Source organism: Phacochoerus africanus, chromosome 2, assembly GCF_016906955.1.
Source record: "Phacochoerus africanus isolate WHEZ1 chromosome 2, ROS_Pafr_v1, whole genome shotgun sequence".
Lineage (NCBI taxonomy): Eukaryota > Metazoa > Chordata > Mammalia > Artiodactyla > Suidae > Phacochoerus > Phacochoerus africanus.
The window spans coordinates 227,081,854-227,102,715 of NC_062545.1; the positions used below are offsets into that span (position 1 = coordinate 227,081,854).

At 37.4% G+C, this 20,862-nt stretch overlaps 1 protein-coding gene across 7 annotated transcripts in view; it reads right to left on the bottom strand.

The window, feature by feature from the left end:
- The window catches only part of CEMIP2 (cell migration inducing hyaluronidase 2), an 82,525-nt gene that overhangs the window by 14,651 nt on the left and 47,012 nt on the right, over nt 1-20,862 (bottom strand). For all 7 annotated transcript variants that reach the window (XM_047767765.1, XM_047767763.1, XM_047767764.1 and 4 more), the window contains exons 13-19: nt 17,059-17,190; nt 15,429-15,464; nt 13,823-13,978; nt 11,369-11,546; nt 8,803-9,018; nt 4,787-4,995; nt 1,177-1,359 (exon numbers count right to left, since the gene is read on the bottom strand). In XM_047767765.1, the coding sequence (XP_047623721.1) occupies nt 1,177-1,359; nt 4,787-4,995; nt 8,803-9,018; nt 11,369-11,546; nt 13,823-13,978; nt 15,429-15,464; nt 17,059-17,190 (1,110 nt within the window). The remainder of the gene's footprint in view (nt 1-1,176; nt 1,360-4,786; nt 4,996-8,802; nt 9,019-11,368; nt 11,547-13,822; nt 13,979-15,428; nt 15,465-17,058; nt 17,191-20,862) is intronic.

The following is a 20,862-nucleotide window of genomic DNA, read 5'->3' on the forward strand; positions in this document are numbered from 1 at the left end:
TGGAAGTTCTATCGTCTATAGAATAAAAGCCCAACTAGGATGACAAGTTTATCAAAACTTGAAAAAAATCAAAGATAATTATGGCAAGAAAAGACTAAAGCTGATCACACTGGCAACTGGACTGACCCTGGAGGGCAAATGAGTTGCATCTTATCCAAAGGCTAACAAACCACTTGACTGAACCCCAGCCTCTTTCCCTGACAGTCAACCTTACCACTCTTCTCCTTAGTCTGAAATTTTGTCTTTTCCCCAAACATGCCATGCCATGTTCTTCATGCCTCCATGCACCTATGCACAATGTTCTTAGAACACCTTACCCATCTCCTCCTACTTTTCCTCAAGAGTTAAGCCCCAGTGTTACCCTTTTGAGTTGTCACTGCCACCCAAGGCTGAACTTCTGGATTACCTCAAAGGCACTCTATAGGACTTACAGGATTTAAACCTTTTACCCTCTAATTATTTGTTTTACACGCCTGCATCCTTTAATGGACTGTGAATTTGCAGAAGAAATACATCGTATTTACATTAGTATCTTGACAATGGCACAGAATACAAATGTCAGCTTAAGGTATGGATATTGAAGGAGCATGCTACTTTCTGGAACAGTACAGGAGATCAAGCCTACCATAACCCAAAGGCTGAGAGATTGTAATGGGATAAAAGCAAACAAAGCCAACAGGACCCCAGGTGAACAGGATTATAATTTAAAAGTGGAAAGACGAAGCCTAGAGGAAGTTGAAACCAAATATGCCACGGTTACACAGTGATTTTTTTTAAAATCAAGGTCAGCTTGAGAGATAGCCTTAAAGGGAGAGAAAAATGAAATTTCACTACATCATATGGAAATGATCCTCTTAAGAGTTGTTATGGAAAGAATTATTTTAATTTTCATTTGGGCCTATGGGTTCTTTATTGACAAGGATAATTTCTCTCTCTAAATTGCCTTAATAGGTATACAGCAAACATCTTCACTTGATTCCTACTGCCAACTATAATTACAAGCCATCCTAGTTCTCCTCTAAACCTCTAATAGTGATGAGCAGAGAATTACTCACATCAGCTGCTTTCTAAACAGCCGTCACATCACAGCCTATTCTTAGCTACACTGAAGAACTAGTAATTTCACTATTAAGGACAAATAGCAATAATTCTCATTCACCGGTTGCCCCAAATTACCCTGTGCTGGAGTCAAAATAGAATTTCCTTTCAGACTGCTTCCTCTGCAATTCTTCCAGCGAATGCACAGGCTCATAGTCTTCCATTTTGGATAATGAGCCATTATGCCGCTGTAAAAAGCCAAAGGTAACCTGAAAACTTGTGTTGGACGGATAGCAGAGGCCAACTCGAATCCAGTCATTCCTATAAAGGAGAGACAATAAAAACACAAATTCATGTTTGAGTATCTTTTGAATATTAGAACATATATAAATTCTAGCCATGATCTCCTCCTTAAATTTCTGCTATTTATCAAGCCGCTAACAATAAAAGTCCCGAACCCTAACATCCTAACAAATCACCCTTCATATGTGACCTCAATTTCTCTCACTAATATATTTATAGTTTTATGGCTTACAAAAAATCCTTGGCTTCAATAGGACTTCAGGGAATACAAATAGGAGTTGGATAAAATATATATGGCAAGCAGACAAAAAAATTAGGATGGCTGGATATGGGTGTACTAAGTTGGAAAAAAAACACTAATAGCTTGATAGTAAAAGTATATACCAGTAAAATCTTTCCAAAGATTTTTTCCTTCATAAATACATTTCTATATTTTATAATTACATTGGTATAAATTCCTAGTGGTAAAATTGCTAGATTTAACAATTTGTGCATTTTTAAAGTATTTGATGCATTATTACCAGACTGCCATAGTGTTTTTTCCTACCTAATATCCTGAGATACAAAATTAATATTTTTGAAAGCCATTAAAAATATTTTCCCCTCTTTTATCATTTGCTTTGGGGGGTATTCTTTGATTGTGGTAAAATATGTATGTGGTAACTTCATTTTAGCCATTTTAAACCTTACAGTTAGGCATTAAGTACATTCACAAGGTTGTATGTACAACGATTACCACTGCCCACTTAGAGAATTCTTTAGTCATACAAAAGATTTTTTTTTTTTGACCACCTCACAGCATATATGGAGTTCCCAGGCCAGGGGCTGGACCCAAGCTGCAGTTATGACCCATGCTGCAGCTGCAGCAATGCCAGATCCTTAACCCACTGTGCTGGGCCAGGGATCGAACCTGTGTCCCAGTGATCCTTTAGGCCACAGCAGGAATTCCTCTAAAGAATTTTAAAATAATATGCGATAAGGCCTTAAAATTGTTCACACAGGGTTTCATCTAGTAATCCCTCTGAGGAATTAGAAATACACATCAAAAATGTATAAGATGTTTTATTCAGTATCATTTCTAACAGCAAAGGGTAGGGAAGGACAGGAGGAAAACAATCTAAATGTTCATGGAGAATGGAGTTAGTTAAATAAATGTTGGTATATTTATATGCTCAGAGACTACTTGAGGGTGGAGACAGAACCCTACAAATTTTAATAATGCCTCACTTTGATTAGAAAGATTTAGGTTATTGCAATTTTCTTCATATTTTTCTAAATTTTCCTTATTTTGTTTAATGAGTAAGTACAGCTTTTATAACTTTTAAACTATTATTTTCAAAAGTACCACTATGACAAAATCCATGACCTCTCTATAATTATATTAAATTTGGGAAAAAAAATATATATCCTCCTTGTGCCCCTACCCATGATGTAATGTTTATAAACTTTTAGATAATTAAACAAGGAAAGTATGACTGAATTTCAAGCCCATGTGGACTGTTGAAACTTCTCAGCTCAGCCTGTGTTCACTGTCAAATGTTTTCACTTGCTCCGTACCTATTCAAAAGTTATACCTGGTTCAGAACCCTGCATACCATTTGACTGTAAGATCTTGCCTCAGATTCATAACCTGTCAGAAAGAAATTTGGGGGCTGCTGATCACTCTGCCATATCTCCTCCATCCTCTCTGACAATCTTTTGTTCTTTCACTGCAGCTTACCGATGGGCCTGATGACATCAGGCAGGCTTTTAGAAACCACACCCTTGACACATTGTAGACTAAGGCTTAGAGGTGAGGAGGCTGCTACAGGGATCCAGGCAGGAGATGATAATGATAATTTGCAGGACTGGCACATACCTGAACTCATTCACAAGTAGTGAGGGTGGAAAGAAGTGGAAAAAGTGGAGAGATTTGAACAACATTAAGGAGAAAGAAACAACAGGGGTTGGTCACTGATAGGATGGAGAGATGAGGGAAAAGAGTCAAGGATGACTCCTGGGATTGGGAACTTGGTTGACTCAGTAGGTGGGGGTGTGATTTACTGGCAAGGACACAGACAAGGAGCAGCAAGTGTTATAGGAAAACAGTTGTATTCCTATATGCATAACATAACAGTTGTATGTCTTTATTCCTATGTGTTGTATGCCCATTTCTACTAATAACAATTGAGGTGTTTTTTTGGGTTGTTTTTTTTTATCTTTTTGTCTTTTCTAGGGCCGTGCCCGTGGCACATATGGAGGTTCCCAGGCCAGGGGTCTAATCTGAGCTGTAGCCACTGGCCTATGCCAGAGCCACAGCAACTCGGGATCCGAGCCACATCTAAGACCTACACCACAGTTCACGGCAACGCTGGATCCTTAATCTATTGAGCGAGGCCAAGGATTGAGCCTGCAACCTGATGGTTCCTAGTCGATTCGTTAACCACTGAGCCACCACAGGAACTCCAATTGAGTATTTTAAGAGAGTTCTGACAAGTCAAGCTTTCCCACTGGGAAAACAAACCTTCCAGGTACATATCTGAGCAGTTTCACGGAGTCTCATGGGTTAAACATTGCACAGGTCCAAATGACCCTACTGTCGTTTCTGGTCATCTTTTGTCTCCTCCCCTGACCGATGCTCCCATCACACTCAATCCATCATTCCCTGAGCAGAACTAGCCCTTTCCCAACTCTACTGCTTTGGTAACAAAAGTGATCACCTAGTATCACTTCCTCAGGGCATCCTGGCCCAACTCCTGCTCTTATCCTTTGTCCGCTGAAAATAGTACTGGATTATCAATTTACCTAAATTTTGTTCTACCCGAATACTGTGAGCTCCTGAAGGGCAAGTATTTCTCTTAGTCATCTTTTTATCAACTGGCACACAGTAAACACTTGAATAAATTAATGTAAAAAGTAAGCCCTTAATTGCAAGTAATATCATTAGGGCAAACAAGTGAGAAATAAAAAAAGGACAGAAAGATGCTTTCACATGCAGGCAGGGGCGGCAAATAGCTGGCATTCATGAAAAAAATTCTTCCATCTCTTGCCCACTGCTGACATTATTAATCAATCATACCACTCTCTTCTGTCAAAAAATTTTTGGCCTCAAAAATCTTTTTACTTTCTGGGTAACCAAGTGCTCAGTTGCAACACTAAATAAAATTCCTTCCCATTCCAGCTATGGGGAATTAAAGTATTCAGCAGACTATATTAGAATCTACTATTAAATGGCTTTCTGCACACAATACCTTGACTGCAGAGAAAAAGACATACTTTTAAAAGACAGGATTCAATTTATATGACCTCTTAATTCTATCAACATAACATATACAGCATCTCCATGGGAAGAACAAAGTACATGAAATTGGCATTCTTTACTTGCTACAGAGGAGACAGGTTATTATTTTTTTCCACTGAGTTACTACTTGCATAACTATTTGAAATAACAGTAATAGAAGCATACTTGTTGAAGTTTATGAGGTACAGAAAAGCAGTCCTCGGGGCTGGTCCATTCCAGTGGATGGTATAGCCCTTCTCCAGCATGATCACAGGCTGGTACTGTGGAAAGGTTGCCTTCTGGTTAATTCCCCGGAGCACCATAGGGTAGGCTGGATACTCATCTCGTGTGATGGTCATAGTCAGATTCTGAGTGCTCCATGTCTGCACATAGACCTTCAAAAAGTAATTAAGAATAAAAGAGAAGAGAATGAAAATTTTGATAGCTAAACAAAACATTTCTAGCACAAAGCCAAGTGCCTCTACTTTCGAAAGAGACATTCTATGCTCTGTGCCAGACTAAATGAGTAGTAGCCAACTTAATCCTACACTCCACTTGCAGTGAAGCCTGCTTGAACTGAAATGGTAAAAACAGACCATGCCTTCTGCGAGCCAAAATCTTCATCATCTCTTCCACAACAGGCCAGCTTATTCATCAGAATATAAAACCTCTGTGGTTTACACAGCTTGTCAAAGAAACTGCTCAATCTGAAGTACACACATATAAAAAAATTAGTAAATTAATGTGAAAACTGATACTCTCTAGTCATATTTGAAAGACTTTCCTCTGAAACAAGAGATGGAAATTCGAAACATCTTTGAGTTTTTTGGCTTTCAATTTTCGATGACTTACATCAGCCCAAGAAGACATTTTTTCACCCATTAAAAAAAAAAGTTATAAAGCATTCTGTAAAAACTGGAAAAAGCATATTAAGCTGAGGCAAATTTGAAAGTCCTGAATTTATTCCAGTGGCATTTGAGCCCCATGCTGTGCCAAAACAAAATCTTCCCCAAATGTATCCTCCAAAGAACAAATCTCAAAAGAATTTTCTAAAACAAATCAGTGTCCTGAAACAGAATTCTCCAGAAGTATTAGAACATTTGCAGAGTATTGCATTTAATCCACACTACTTCTTTACTATTTCAATATAATACTCCTCTCTATTACACCACTTAAAGATTAAAATAAAGATAGGAAGTATATATTTTGATACTACTGATCATCTTCATTTAAATACATATATTTAATATATTATATATTTATTATTTAAATGTTTATATTTGACTTATATTTCACTATATAAAAGGTTATATAAAGGTTATATATATTTAATATATATATTTATTATTTAAATGTTTATATTTGACTTATATTTCACTATATAAGAGGTTACATTGAGGTTATGTATATAATAGAACACACATGCACACACACATTCACATCCTGCCTTCTTCCAAATCCAAGAAGGATTTGAAGATGTTACATTCTCCTTATGTTACACCTTTCTTCCTGAGCACCTTTATCCCTTGGGTCAGCAAAGAGTAGATATCCCATTAAAATATATTTACAAATGGTTAAATAATGATTATTCTATCTGGAGATTCAGCTGCTTTTATCTTTTGCTAAAAACATACAGTATTATACATTACCCAAGGAACAACAAATAGGTGTACATCTGGGCTCTTGGTCCAAATTCCAAATTCTCAGGAGAAAATTTCTGTCCTACCACTCCTAGAGCCTCCCAGGCAGTATTAGACAACTTATTTCTTTCTTTATCTTCAAATAAAAATAGAATTACCAATTTGCTTTGTAAGATAGAAGTATCAGGTTTACATTCTCAAATACATTAAAAATCCAAAAAATTTACAGACATTTATAATAAAATATAAAGTTTTCATTAGTAAGCACATATTACTTTAAGACAGACAGACACATGCACCTTTGAATGCACATGGCCAGCAATTTAACTAAAATTGTAGCTATTGAAAAATTAAAAGTTTTTATTTATTTATTTATTTTTTGGCCATGTCTGTGGCATGCGGAAGTTCCTGGGCCAGGGATCAAACCCTCATCGAAGCAGCAGCAACCCCAACAGCTGCAGTGACAATGGTGGATACTTAACCCCCTCTGCCACAAAGGAATTCTAAAAGCTTTTTATTTTTGTACTATTTCAGTTCTAGAATTTCCACATCATCCTAGGTATTAATGGGTCAACTTAATTTTAGAGAGCAATTCTGGTTAGGAATAAAATGAATGGAAAAAGAAATCATTTTCAAACACATTCTTTTCTTCTTTATTTTGCTATAATTAATTCTCCATCATTTCCCTGTCCTTCCCAGAACTTAGGCAAATATGACTCCCACATCTCCCATGGGAATGAGAAACCCCACAACAAAGAGTTAACACTGTATTAAAGTAAACCAGAAAAATCTCTCTCATCTTTATCCCTCTTAAGCCCTTTGTCTTGTCTATTGATAAGAATCTTTTTAAAGTTTTTTTTTTTTAATTTAAGAATCATAGCATCCTTTAACAGTCATGATTCAAAACCTGAAAGGTAGTAAAGAAGCCTGCTCCAAGAAGCTCCCACTATAGAAGACTTAGACGGCAGAAACAATATACAACTCAGGGGCTCAAGAAGTTGGAAATCAGGAGTAACAAACACACCCTTGATGGGCAAAGTAGCCAGAGCTCAGCAGAAGGGCTACATCACAGAACTGGTCCTTCGCCAAGAAGAACCCACCCTACAAATCACAGCACTTAGCAACATCAACAAGGGAGCCTTCTTTCCTGCCTTTGAGACTATCAGAGCCCAATTTGCCTTAGAAAATATCTTGCACTTCCTCTAATTCTCCTCACCATGCTCTAAATATTCTTTTCCTTTATTCTTTTAACTCCACTGACATCTATTAATGGTCTATTAAAGAGGATAATTTAATTGTTTAAAATATGGGAATAAAACTCTGCTCTCTTCAAAATTCTGGGTAACTGATACCTATAGTCTGTAATCTTCCGTTCATCCAAATATCACTATTAAAATCATCTTTGTGACTTAGAGCCCCGCTCCTCAAGTAATACTAGTTGCAGCAAGTGCTTCTCTATGTGCCAGGCTATGAGTGAAATGCTTTACCAATACTCACAAACATTCTATCTTCACAAAAGCCACACACTGAGAAGATCTAACACAATCCTTGTTGCACACAAGCAGAAAGTAGTTAATTTACTCATCTCATATTTAAGGAAGTAACAAAGACAGGATTCAAACCCAGGCAGTATGGCTCCAGCATCTGCGCTCTTAACATACTACCACCCAGGAGTTCCCATCGTGATTCAGTGGTTAATGAACCGGACTAGCATCCATGAGGACACGGGTTCAATCCCTGTCCTTGCTCAGTGGGTTAGGGATCTGGCACTGCCATGAACTGTGATGTAGGTTGCAGACGCAGCTCAGATCCCACATTGCTGTGGCTCTGGCACAGGCCAGCAGCTACAGCTCTGATTCGACCCCTAGGCTGGGAACCTCCATATGCCACGGGTATGGCCCTAAAAGGCAAAAACAAAACAAAACATACTACCACCCAAATTGGTCCATTCTCTTATATTGGGCATCCAGTTAATAAATGCACACTAGCTTCATGTCTTTAAAGAAGTGTCTCCCAATCTACATTATCCCCTTCATGTTTTCATAACTATTATACCATAATCCAGAATTTCCTTGGAGTCTACTCATTTAGAATTCCTAGCTCTGTTTCTGAGAACATCTCACTTTCCATGTGACCTACTGGTGTTTTGCCTCACAAGTTAAATTCTGTAATTTGGAGACAAAATCGAGATAGTAACCCTAGAAGCAAAGAATATAAAACCCCTCTCAGGACGCATAGCTGTAGCACAGAAACAAATCCAGCCCAAGACCCAGGAAAATACGAATTCTCACCCCAACTATATCCCAACCATATTTAACCAAGGGAAAGTCATCTTACTTCTCTTGGACTCTCTTTTCCACTTTTGAAGTGGTTTTGAAAGGGGAAATTTTAAATAAAATTCTACGAGTCTATGATTCCTAATGAATTTTCTTTCTTTTTCTAAAAAAAAAGTCATGCTTTGGAAAGTATCAAGTGTCCCAAAGAGCTGAAGAGTACTTCTCACAGAAGCAATGCTGTCAGGAGCCGGGAAGGAATCAGGCATTGCAATGTGCTCTGGCCTACCTGGGCGTAGTTCCCACTGCACACCACTGCATTCCACTTGGTAACGTTAACACAGCTTGGATGGCGGATCAGGTAGTTGTCGATTCTTCCCACATAAGCATCCTTGTATCCTGTCACAGAGCCATCAACATCATGGAATATGGAGTTCTTATCACCATCCAGCTCACAATCTTCAAACCAGGGGCCAGGCTTTCCAAAGAAGACATTGAGAGAGACCTGACAGCAGTGAAAATCAAGAACATCATACAATGAGGGATCCTGCCACGTTAGCCAGCATCCCCCTGCAAGGAGCCAACTTCATATCCATTACAATTTCTTTAAGGTTAAAGCTGAGTGACAGTTGACAGTTGTTCAACTAAAGTTTTTGATTAATTATGACACTCATGGGGAAAAAAAATTCCCAAAGCCTTATAGAGTTCAAGCAGCATGTGTTCAACTTCATCTTTGGTGTTTTCCCTTTTATCAACTTAAAAACTATTACCTGTTTCCCAGACAAAACTAATCTATGGTAAGAGAAACCAGAACAGTTGTGAGAAGGAAAACTATGCAGTCATATGTATTTATTAAAATTTATAAACTTTTTTTCTTTTCGGCTGCCCCCATGGCACATGAAAGTTCCCAGGTCAGGGATTGAATCCAGACCAGACCTGAAACCTAAGCCACAGCTGCAGCAATGACAGATCCTTAAGCTAGGCTGAAGATCAAACCAGTGCCTCCACAGAGACAAGCGAGATAATCAACCCACTGTGCCACAGTGGGAACTTCAAAGCTTATAAACTTTATACTTAAGATCTCTGCATTTCCCTGTATGCAAACTATATCTCAATTAAACAAAAACTTGCTATAAATTCTATCTCCTGAGCTAATCATTTTATCTCACTCCAAATGCTTCAGTTAACTTGTTAATGACTCCTTCCACTAAAAAATAAGTCCAGCTACAAATTGAAACATAGTCCAATTTGGTTAAGCAATCAATGAACTTACTAGAACCTGTTGTGTGTTACTTTCTCCTCAACACAGACCAAGTACAGCTCTTGCTAATTTTCATATCAGGTAACATTAATTCAATGCTTTTGTCGAACATATAGTATACAGCTGCAAAGCTGGCTACAGGTGACATGGTTTATAATCTTTAGCTGCTTCTTACAGTGAAAAATTACTAATGCTATTCAACCCATGCAGATACACCTCTAAAATGAGTGCTTTTATGCACTCATTGCCCTGGCAAGTTTTAAAATCAACCAAACATCTAAATGATAAATAACTCAATGGAAAATCTGTGATGTATGAACAAATGGCTCTAAATTCTCAGTTCTAGGCTCTTTTCTCTTTTTTTCTTATACTTCCTATGGTGAAATCCAAGAGAAGTCTAGGGTATATTATTCATCTTTTTAGGTAGAAAAAATTTGGATGTCCACTCCCTTTACAAATGGTTCCAAAGCATTTTCACCTAGAGAATTCTAGGTTGATGAAACACTAGACTTAAACAGCATGGATTACCTTAGGATGTTAGAACTTTAGAACTCTGCAACCAATGAAACATCTAGAAACGTTTTTTTTTTTTCAGTATGACATGACTGATCATTAAACTCTATGCAGGGAGAAAGCCATGTGGGCTGTAAGCAAAGAGCCAACCTCTATACCGAATGGGCAATCCAAGATTTGCCCTAGCCTAATATCTATGTGGGAACCTAGTCACTAGTGTAGCTCTTCCTCTTGCCCTGGAGTCATGTGGCCTAAAGAGAACTAGCCAACCAAGCTGACAACCCCAATCTGCACCTGCACCTCTGTTCCATGCCTTGGCTATTCAAGAAAATCAGATACAGACTTTGGTAAACTATGTAAGTTCTCAGAGTTTGCCACACGAATGAAAGAACTCAGTCACTTTCAAGTTGTGGCTGCCTGTGGGAGGAGAAAGTAAGACAGTCTTACTCGATGCCACTGTCATCTCAGAAGCTGCAAAATAGGGGGAAACTGGAAGTATATCATCAGATTGTCCAGTATGTTAACAGTAAAGAGGGTACTGATGAAACTATTATGAAAACTGATTCTGTGGGCCACTGTATTGTGAACAATTATTTCTAAGTCTTCTTCGCAATCTTCGTTAAAAACTTCCAACAGTTTATAACAAAAACAATTCATTTCATATACCCCAGTATTCCTCTCCTTTCCCAATCTTTTATCCTCTAGTTCCCCAGACAAGCAAAATACCAGGTAGAACCCAAACCTCTTCATGGTTATACTGAATTTCCCAAAATCCTGTTGTTCTGTTTCTATGAAATTTTACCATTCCCATCCCCATGTCATCACTTTTAAATAAGTCATTTTCCCATTGAAGATATCACTTGAATATCAAAAATACCCCATGTCACAAGGGACTTCTGATCTCACCTTGAAATCTGCGGGACACAGTACATGAAATTAGGGGTTGCTCTTGCATAGAATTTCTCCTCCCACCCATAAAAACTCAGTATGAATCCTTTGTTTGTGATTCTGTCTTTGGAAATGTACCATCCCTACTCTTCCCACCATTGTCACTGTGTAGGAACCATAAGAATATACTTACATGTGGACCAAACTTCACGAGGGAGATATTATTCCTGGGGGTTATCTGCCAGGAATTTTTCATGAGGAAGCCAATAGCACTGGTATACCTATCTGGAGTTGGCACATATTTTTTGAAAGTGCATCTGGTGAGATGAATAGGTCCGTCATAAATCTGAAAGCCTCTAATTGGAAATGTCCTGTTGAAACACAGGATTTTGTTTAATGCACACGGGCCCATCCCTTTAACAGCACTTCACTTACTTATTTGTTTTATAATTACTGTTGAACATCCTACTTGCACTAAGTGCAATTCTAGGATACAATGGTAACCAAACAAGACCTCCAATCAAATGAAACACACTGCAGTGAGAAAGGAGACAGAAAAATAAAGGATAATTACAGATACTGAGTACTTAAAGAAATTAAAAACACAGTAATACAATCGACTGGATGGGAGAGAGATTCTATTACAGAGAGAATGGAGGCCTCTCTGAAGAGGTGAGTTTTGCTTCCTTGAATCAACTCAGTAGAGATCTTTTATCTGATAACTCATATATTTTAGGTTTGGTTCCAAAAGCTCTAGCATAAGGACAAAAGACAGATCTGTGCTTAACAGAGAGAACCTCCTTTCAAGCCACTAAATGATAGCAATAAGGAGACATGATAAAAGTATAAATGTGTAAGCCTGCAAGGCTTAATATGTCAAAGGGGATGGCTAGATTGAGAAATTCCTTTTATTCATTTTACTCCTTTCTGTTCAAGCACAAACTCTTTAACCTACTAATCATGTCATTAACCATAATTAATGTAGAAAACCCATAATATTCTAGATCCCTTAGGTTCTTCCCCTATTAAGTTCTTTAATGGCATTGCAGAGGATTTCTATAGCAACTAATTAGTTTACAACTTGGCAGTGTTTTACAATAAAAACATATATGCTAACAAGAAAATAAAATAGCCTGGTTAAAAATCTATGCCTCTTGATGTATTTCTAAGGATATATATCTCAAAATGTCCTCTCCCACAGAAAAGGTTGTGAAGATACAGTAAAATAAAAAGTGGATCCACTAACCAATTTGGAATCGTTTTGAAAAATCCTCCTTAGCAAAGAAGCAATAGTATCGTGAAATAAAACTGGAGGCCAGTGTAAAATAAAAACAATGGAAATGAACTGGCCACCATGATCCTGCAGCCCATACCCCAACTAATAAAACTTTTTTCTTTAATCTACCTATTAGAAGAGGCAGCTAGAGCCTAACTGTAAAGAGCAGAGCACTGAAGCCAAACTAACTACGTTTGAGTTCCACCTTAGCTTCTTTCAGTAACTTGCTCATTTATAATGCGGGATGATGACAGCACCTACCTCACTGGGCTTTGCAAGGATTAACTGAATAACAAAGTATTTAGAAAAGAGCCTAATACATCAAAAGCATTTAATAAATGTTAGCTATTAAAAATCCATGAAATTCCTTTCCCAGTGGCTTCCATAGTCTGACTACAGAAGTTCTATACAAAGTGTAGCATACAGTAATGACATTTAATATTTCTCAATAAGCGTGGGGAAAGGAGCCAAGCATAGGCTGCCATTTGCCAGAAGCAAGTTAAGCCCTTCTGCCAACCCTCACCACAGGTCCCCCAAAGTCCGTTTGCCTCATCCCCACCGCCTGTCCTAGCCCAATGTCCAGACACAATGTATCGCTTTAAGGGAATCAATGCTTGATGAATTCTAACATTAGCTCTGATGTAAGGTTTTTAAAACACCAGTTTTTCTCTACCCAGTTTTCTCACAAGTAAAATGAGGACAACTCCAAACTGTGTCTCAGAATGGAGGTACATATAATTGGTAATAGTTTTCCCTAAAAGCTCTAAAGAATCTTTCTAGTGCTAAGCACTATTTTAATAACTCTGATTATTTTGACAGAAAACAAGCCAGCTTCTGAGTACCACTATACCCCTTTCAACCTCTGAAACCTCACCGATTATACAGCCATGATTAGCTTTTGAGCCAGCTTTGGCATCTATCAATTCATTTTTTAGGATTCATCTTCAATAGGTAATTTCCTTTTTCCAGTGGCTATTTCTGAAAATTAACATCACATATTGAGGGAAAGCTGACCCAATGTCCATAAGTCTATGGTCTGGCAACTTTGTATAGCTTGAGAAAGAAAAAAAAAAAGATTACCAGCTTATAAAAGACCTTATTAAAGGAATGAGAAACAAGATAGGTTCCTTCATTATAAAATTGGTAATGAAGTCTATAAAGTGTTTAATAATTAATGCTCCAGAATTCCAGAGGATAATACACATAATATAAATAATAAGAACAATAACAATAGTTTTAATAATAATATAATAAGGTGGAAAAGTGTCACAGTGGGAACTAATCCATACAGGATTATTACAGAAACTTTTTTAAGGGCTAGGCTTTCATTTATTCTTTGAATTTAACATTCCCTGATAAAGCAATGCTTACCTGTTCCTGGGTAACGTCCGGGGCTTCTGGTCTACTCCTCCAGTGCCTACATACTTGTTCTGACCACCCTGAAAGCCGTAATTCGTGCTCTCCCCAACAAAGAGAGATTCAGATACCTCTTGGCTGGAACCTTCATCACTTGGGAAGCTTCCATCACTGTTAAAACAAGAACAGTCATTAACCACACATCTCTAGGAAATTTAAACTGACGTTCAAATGAAGGCAAGCTGTAACCTTAAAAACCTAAAAATTTTCAAAGCAGCCAGTAGCTTTTTCGAATATATATCAGTGAGTCACCAAAAAGTGGCTTTAAATTGTCAATATACCTCTTATAAAATTAATATGTGGTTTGAAAATTATATTTAAACAAATTAAATAGAATTTAGGAGTTAGAACCAATTTTTTTTTAATGGATTCACTCACAGCACATGGAAGTTCCCAGGACAGGACTGAATCCAAGCCATAGCTGCAAACCACACCACAGCTGAGGCAATGCTGGACCATTTAACACAATGCACTGGGCCAAGGATTGAACCCAAGCTACTGCAGTGGGATTCTTTATTTATTTATTTATTTATTTATTTGTCTTTTTTGCTATTTCTTGGGCCGTGCCCACGGCATATGGAGGTTCCCAGGCTAGGGGTCCAATCGGAGCTGTAGCCACTGGCCTACGCCAGAGCCACAGCAACACGGGATCCGAGCCGTGTCTGCAGCCTACACCACAGCTCACGGCAACGCCGGATCGTTAACCCACTGAGCAAGCGCAGGGACCGAACCCGCAACCTCATGGTTCCTAGTCGGATTCGCCAACCACTGCGCCACGACGGGAACTCCTGCAGTGGGATTCTTAACCCACTGTGCCACAGGGGGAACTCCAAGAACTAATTATTTTAATCTCAAGCAACAATGTTGCAAATGAGGAGAATGAACTTGTCCTGAACAAGTAGACGACATAAAGCGGCAACAGAAATAAATGTTATCTGGAGAAAAACATATAACATAAAAAGTTCAGACCATTGTGAAATTAGACCAGCTTCTAAGAAAAAAAAAATATTTAATCTGGTCTCAAGTTTTATTTCCTTCCTTTTTATTCGTTTACTTTTTTTTTTTTTTTAATTTAATGGCTATACTGGGGACATATAGAGGTTCCTGGGCCAGGGATTTAATCCAAGCTGCAGCTACCCAGCAGCTATGGCAACTCTGGATCCTTTAACCCACTATGCCAGGCTGGGGACCGAACTCATGCCTCCCCAGCAACTCCAGCTGCTGCAGTCAGATTCTTAACCAGGTGTGCCATAGCGGAAATGCCTTCCCTTACTTTTTAAGATCTTTAATCTAAAGCTCAAGTGTTTTCTTCTACACAAAAAATATGGCTGGCTTAGCATTCTGTGTAATTCCAGCTAGATTAACCTACTACTTTGGTATGATTTAATTAATTAATAAAAATGTAACTTGGGCCCTCTAGTGGCATCAGGAAGTGAGTGCCAATTTTTTTCATGATAGTGAATGATACAACATTTCTATGTGTTATTAAAAAAAAGTCAAAAGTTATTGTACCTTACAGCTTTAAAATAATCAGGTAAGTATTTTAAAAATAATTACAAACCTGGCAAAGGTCAGCCCTATTCCATTATCTGAAAATCTATAAGAAAAAAAGAATGAGGGAACATTTTAATTTATTACATCATGTAAATAGAGGCAATTCTTCAAAATGAAATCCAGGAAGTTTCAATAATGTTTACTCTCTAAGACCACATAAAAGTTTCACTTTCCAATAACCAAAAGTATAAGCTCCAAATGAAGGCACTGGCTTCAAATCTCAGCTTTACTAACTACTAGCTATGTGACCTTGGGCAAGTTACTCAACTGGTCTGTCCCTCAGTTTTCTCACCTACAAGCTGAAATAATAAAATAAGCTTCACCTATATATTGAGATAATAGTATAATATAGGATACTTGAGAGCATTAAAATACTAATTAGTTTCAAATATTTAGAACAGTGTCTGGCAGAGAGTAAGCAATATATGTGTTAGCTATAATTATAATTTTTATCATTATAGTTGGCCCCTGTATTTGCAGGTTTCTCTCTCTTTTTTTTTTTTGGCTGCACTCCAGGGATCAAACCCATGCCACAGCAGCAACCTGAGGCAGAGCAGTGACAATGCTGGATCCTTAACTTGCTGTGCCACCAAGGGAAAATCCCCATGGGTTCTGCATCCATAGATTCAATCAACTGTGGGTCAAAAATATCCTAAAAAAAATTCCAGAAAATTCCAAAAAGCAAAACTTAAATTTGTCCATACTAGCAACTATTTACATAGCATTTACATTATATTTAAGACTATTTGGACAGCATTTACATTGTTCTAGTTATTACAAGTAATCTAGAGGTGATTTAAAGCATATGGAAGGATGTGTGTAAGTTACAGGCAAATACTACACCATTTTATATAAGGAACTTGAGCATCAGGATTTTGGTGACTGGGGTGGGGTCCTGGAATCAATTCCTACATATACTAAAGAACAACTATATTTTAACAATTAGATCATGGTACTCCTTTCAAAACTTTTCAACATTAATACCCAAGCTATTTCTACAGATTGAAAACAATAACAAATTTTGCATGATAAAAGTCAGAGATAATGGTAGAATGTCAGGAAGTTAATGTCACTGCCAGCCAGGAAAAAAAAAAAAAAAAAATTCCAGTCTCTTGAACACTAAAACCTAGCTCAACATACATCAGACTTCTCCTAAAATTATACAAATGGAAAAGACGTGAGATGCTTACTGCCTCAAGTCATGTTAAGACATAAGTCAACAGACTTATTAAGGTGGAATTCAAAATTTTTGTTTTGAATGGCAGTAGAAGAACACCAGGAAACTCTTGAGTTTCCAAGAGGGAGGAAAAAAATCCAGGTAATTTCAAAATCTTTATTTAGCTCTCTGACATAGACCGTATTTGTTATATAAAGTCCCAGTTTCTGTTCAATCTCATCAAAAAACTCTCATGTCACCAGACAAGTTCAGTTCCAATAAAAGCAGCAGAATGAGACTACTCCAAACATTTGCAGTCAGTTAACGCCAGCCTACTTCTTCAGAGCTTGTCCTGCCTGTTAGTAATGATACTGTGATTCTAGAAACCACCACTGTACTTTCAGTCTACTGGGTTTTAAAAATAGCTTTACAAATAAATACATCAGTGTCATCAGATAATAACTCCATAGAGAATACCCACGCTGAATTCTGAACGACAACATCTCCCCCTCTGACCCAAGCTCCGTTGTCATTATTTTTAAAAGCAATAAGCCTGTCAATTAAAGCAGCAACACGTGGCTTTTCAGGGTCTGCATCCTGATGAGGCCGAAACCTTGAGGTTAGAAGAAAAAAAGGACTTTTTAAAAAAATAATGAAAAGGCAATGGAAATCAGCTATTTACAATTATAAGCTTGTGTGAAAAAGCAGGATTAAAATTTGACCAGAACAAAACAAACAAAAAAATCTTAAGATGCAACTTAATTATTTATATTTCAAATATTGAAAAAAAATTACAAGTTTCCAGAGAACTGCTTTCATATTTTAGTTTTTTAAAATCAACTTATAAAATAAACATTGCAGAACAGTCTAAGCAATAAAACCATTTCAAAAACAAATACCTCAGACCAGGAAATATAGCATGTTTTCATAAATTCTTCAGATATATGATATTAATATAAACTTAATAAATTAATCATATGTTTCAACACACATATATATGAACTACAATATGATTTGTGTGCTGGTGAAATGTTTTAGATATAGAGTTAAAACTGGGCTTGATCTCTTTAAAATGCCTAAATTTAAAATAGATTACATTTATGGAATATTATTAGCCATTAAAAAAAGAACGAAATTCTGTCATTTGCAACATAGATGGACATAGAAGGCATTATGTTTAGTGAAATCCACTAAGTCCGACAGAGAAAGACAAATACTTTTTGTTATCACTTATATATGGAATCTAAAAAATAACACAAGTAAATGAATATAATAAAATAGAAAGAGAAACACAGATATAGAAACAAACTAGTGGTTACCAGTAGGGAGAAAGAGGGGCAATATGGAGGTATGGGATTAAGAGATATAAACTATGTATAAAATAAATAAGCAACAAGGATATACTGTACAACACAGGGAAATATAGCCATTATTTTATAACTTTAAATGGAGTATAATCTATAAAATATTGCATCACTGTTATATACCTAAAATTAATATAATATTGTAAATTAAATTATACTTCGATTTAGAAAATAAAGTATCAGACTTAAAAAAAATAGATTATAGATTTCCCTGGTGGCCTAATGGTTAAGGATTCAGCATTGTCACTGCTGTGGCTCAGATTCAACCTCTGGCCCAGGAGATTCTGCATGCCGCAGGCACAGCCAACCCCCTCTCCCAACTGTTAACTATAACAACTCAAATGGTTCCATAAGGTCCCCTAGCTTTATTTATTTATTTATTTTGGCCACAATCACTTCATGAGGAAGTTGCCAGACCAGAGAGTGAACCTTCACCATAGGAGCAACCTGAGCTGCTACAGTGACAATGGTGGATTCTTAACCCACTGCACCAACAGAAGAACTCCAAGGCCACCTAATTTTAAAAAATCATTTCCATCTTAATCTTACAAAGCTGGGGTGGGGGAAGCTAGGTAGCTTTAAAAAAAACCAAATCCTCAGGTTGAGATCTTAATCATATGATCAGGAAACATTTGCACAAATGCTACTATAAAAGTTGCTGGCACATGGTAGGTGCTCATCAAACGTGTATGATGGGAGACCAGCTACACACAGAAAATGGCAAGTGCAAAAATCCTTAGGCATCAATGAACTCGGCACGTTCAAGGAACAACAAGCAGACTGGCTGGTGAGTAAGAAGCAAGAGGGAAAGAATGGAAAGGAAGGCATGTGCCAGGCAAAGATGTGGTTCTTTATTTTAAATGTAATGGGAAAAGTGGTTGCCAGGGGCTGGAGGGAAGAGGAAATGGGGAGGTGATAGAAACTTTAGTTACGTAAGATAAATCGATTATAGAGGTCTACTCTACACTATAGTGTCTACGGCTAAAAATGCTATATTGCATATTTAAAATCTGCTTAGAGTATATCTTATTGTAAGTGAACTTTGCATTAAAAAATTAATTTTAGCAGTTCCCATTGTGGCTCAATGGTTAGCGAATCTGACTAGGAACCATGAGGTTGCAGGTTCGATTCCTGGCCTCAATCAGTGGGTTAAGGATTCGGCGCTGCTGTGAGCTATGGTGTAGGTCCCAGACATGGCTCACGGCTCTGATCCTGCGTTGCTGTGGCTCTGGCATAGGCCAGTGGCTACAGCTCTGATTAGACCCCTAGCTTGGAAACCTCCATATGCCACAGGTGTGGCCCTAAAAAGACAAAAAGACAAAAAAAAAATTTATTTCAAATTTTAAAAAATCTTTAAAAAATGACCATAAAGGAGGTAGAAGGTAACTTGGAAAGGTGATGGATAAGTCTATGACCCTGATGGTTTCTTGGGTGTGTACTTATCTTCAAACTCATCAAGTTCTACACATTATATATGCACAGTTTTTTACATGTCAGTCATACCTCAATAAACTAGGTGGGTAAATAAATGTGATAGAAAGTCATCAGAATGATAGAATCAGGGCAATAACATAACCGGATTTTACTTTTAACTGGTCACTGGCTGCTGCTACTTGGTGAAAGGATTATAGAGAACCAGACTGTAGAGAGACTAAACTAAAAAGTATTATATCCACCCTGAGATTGTATATATGACCCCTTACATGAAATGGCTCTGACCTAAAGGGTAAAAAGTCTGACTCTGAGCCATCACCCACCCTTTTGGCATTATAGTTGCTGCCAAAGAGCTTTGCAGTCATTATATAATATCAAGCAGATGGAAGAGTTCTGGAAAGGGAACTACATAATGTTCTAAAAGAAAGCCAAAAAAAAAGGAAAAAAAGGTACAATAAAACAACATCTGAATTTCTACTGAAGTCATCTCATTTTTGCTGAAATTCCTATCTGCATAAATCAATCACTGACCACTTGCTTGGATACCCTTTATTTTCATCCTCTTTCCCATTTGGTATGTAGAAAATGTAGCTGATTTTTCCTAGTTTTCCATCACCTTCCTTTATGAGCTTTCAGCACATTTCCCAACTCTCCCTTAATTATTCTCTGCTTTACATATAGGCTTTAAATTTTCTAGTGGGTTCGCATGCTCTTTTACTATTTCATTTCATTTCATTTATTTTGCTTTTTAAAGCCACACATGCAGCATATGGAAGTTCCCAAGCTAGAGGTCAAATCAGAGCTACAGCTGCTGGCCTATGCCACAGCAGCAATGCTGGATCCAAACCGCATCTACGACCAACACCACACTCACAGCAACACCAGATCCTTAACCCACTGAGCAAAGCCAGGGATCGAACCTACATCCTCATGGATATTACTCAGGTTCATTACCGCTGAGCTATGACAGGAACTCCTATTATACTATTTTACACGAAATTTCCCAATCTGAAACTGAGAGCTTTCTGGACTTAAAATATCCCATCTTTGGATTCCTGTGATTTCACAACTTGAAGACACAAGGAATGGCTCAACTGATTAACTATTGAGTCAACTTCTCTGATGGACAGACTAAATATCTTCTGGGTCCCATGAGCCTGATGTCTAATTCACAGGCTGGCTTATTACTCATTTGTGTTTGAGTTTTATCACTTTCACTCATGTCTGGACTGAATGAATGCATGTGGGCATACTCTATACATCAGTTTATACAAAATTAAATGCATATACTAGCTGCCAAGTGCCTTGTTACTCGTCTTCTACAATCAGTTCAATAACAACTTCCAAATGGAGTTGAATTCCTTCCAACATGTATGCATTTATAAACTAGTAAGAAAAGTAATGGAGAGCAGAGGAAAGATTACCATTACCACAATATATACACACGTGGTAAAGAACTTCTTAGGCCATTGTTTTATTGTTAAGTA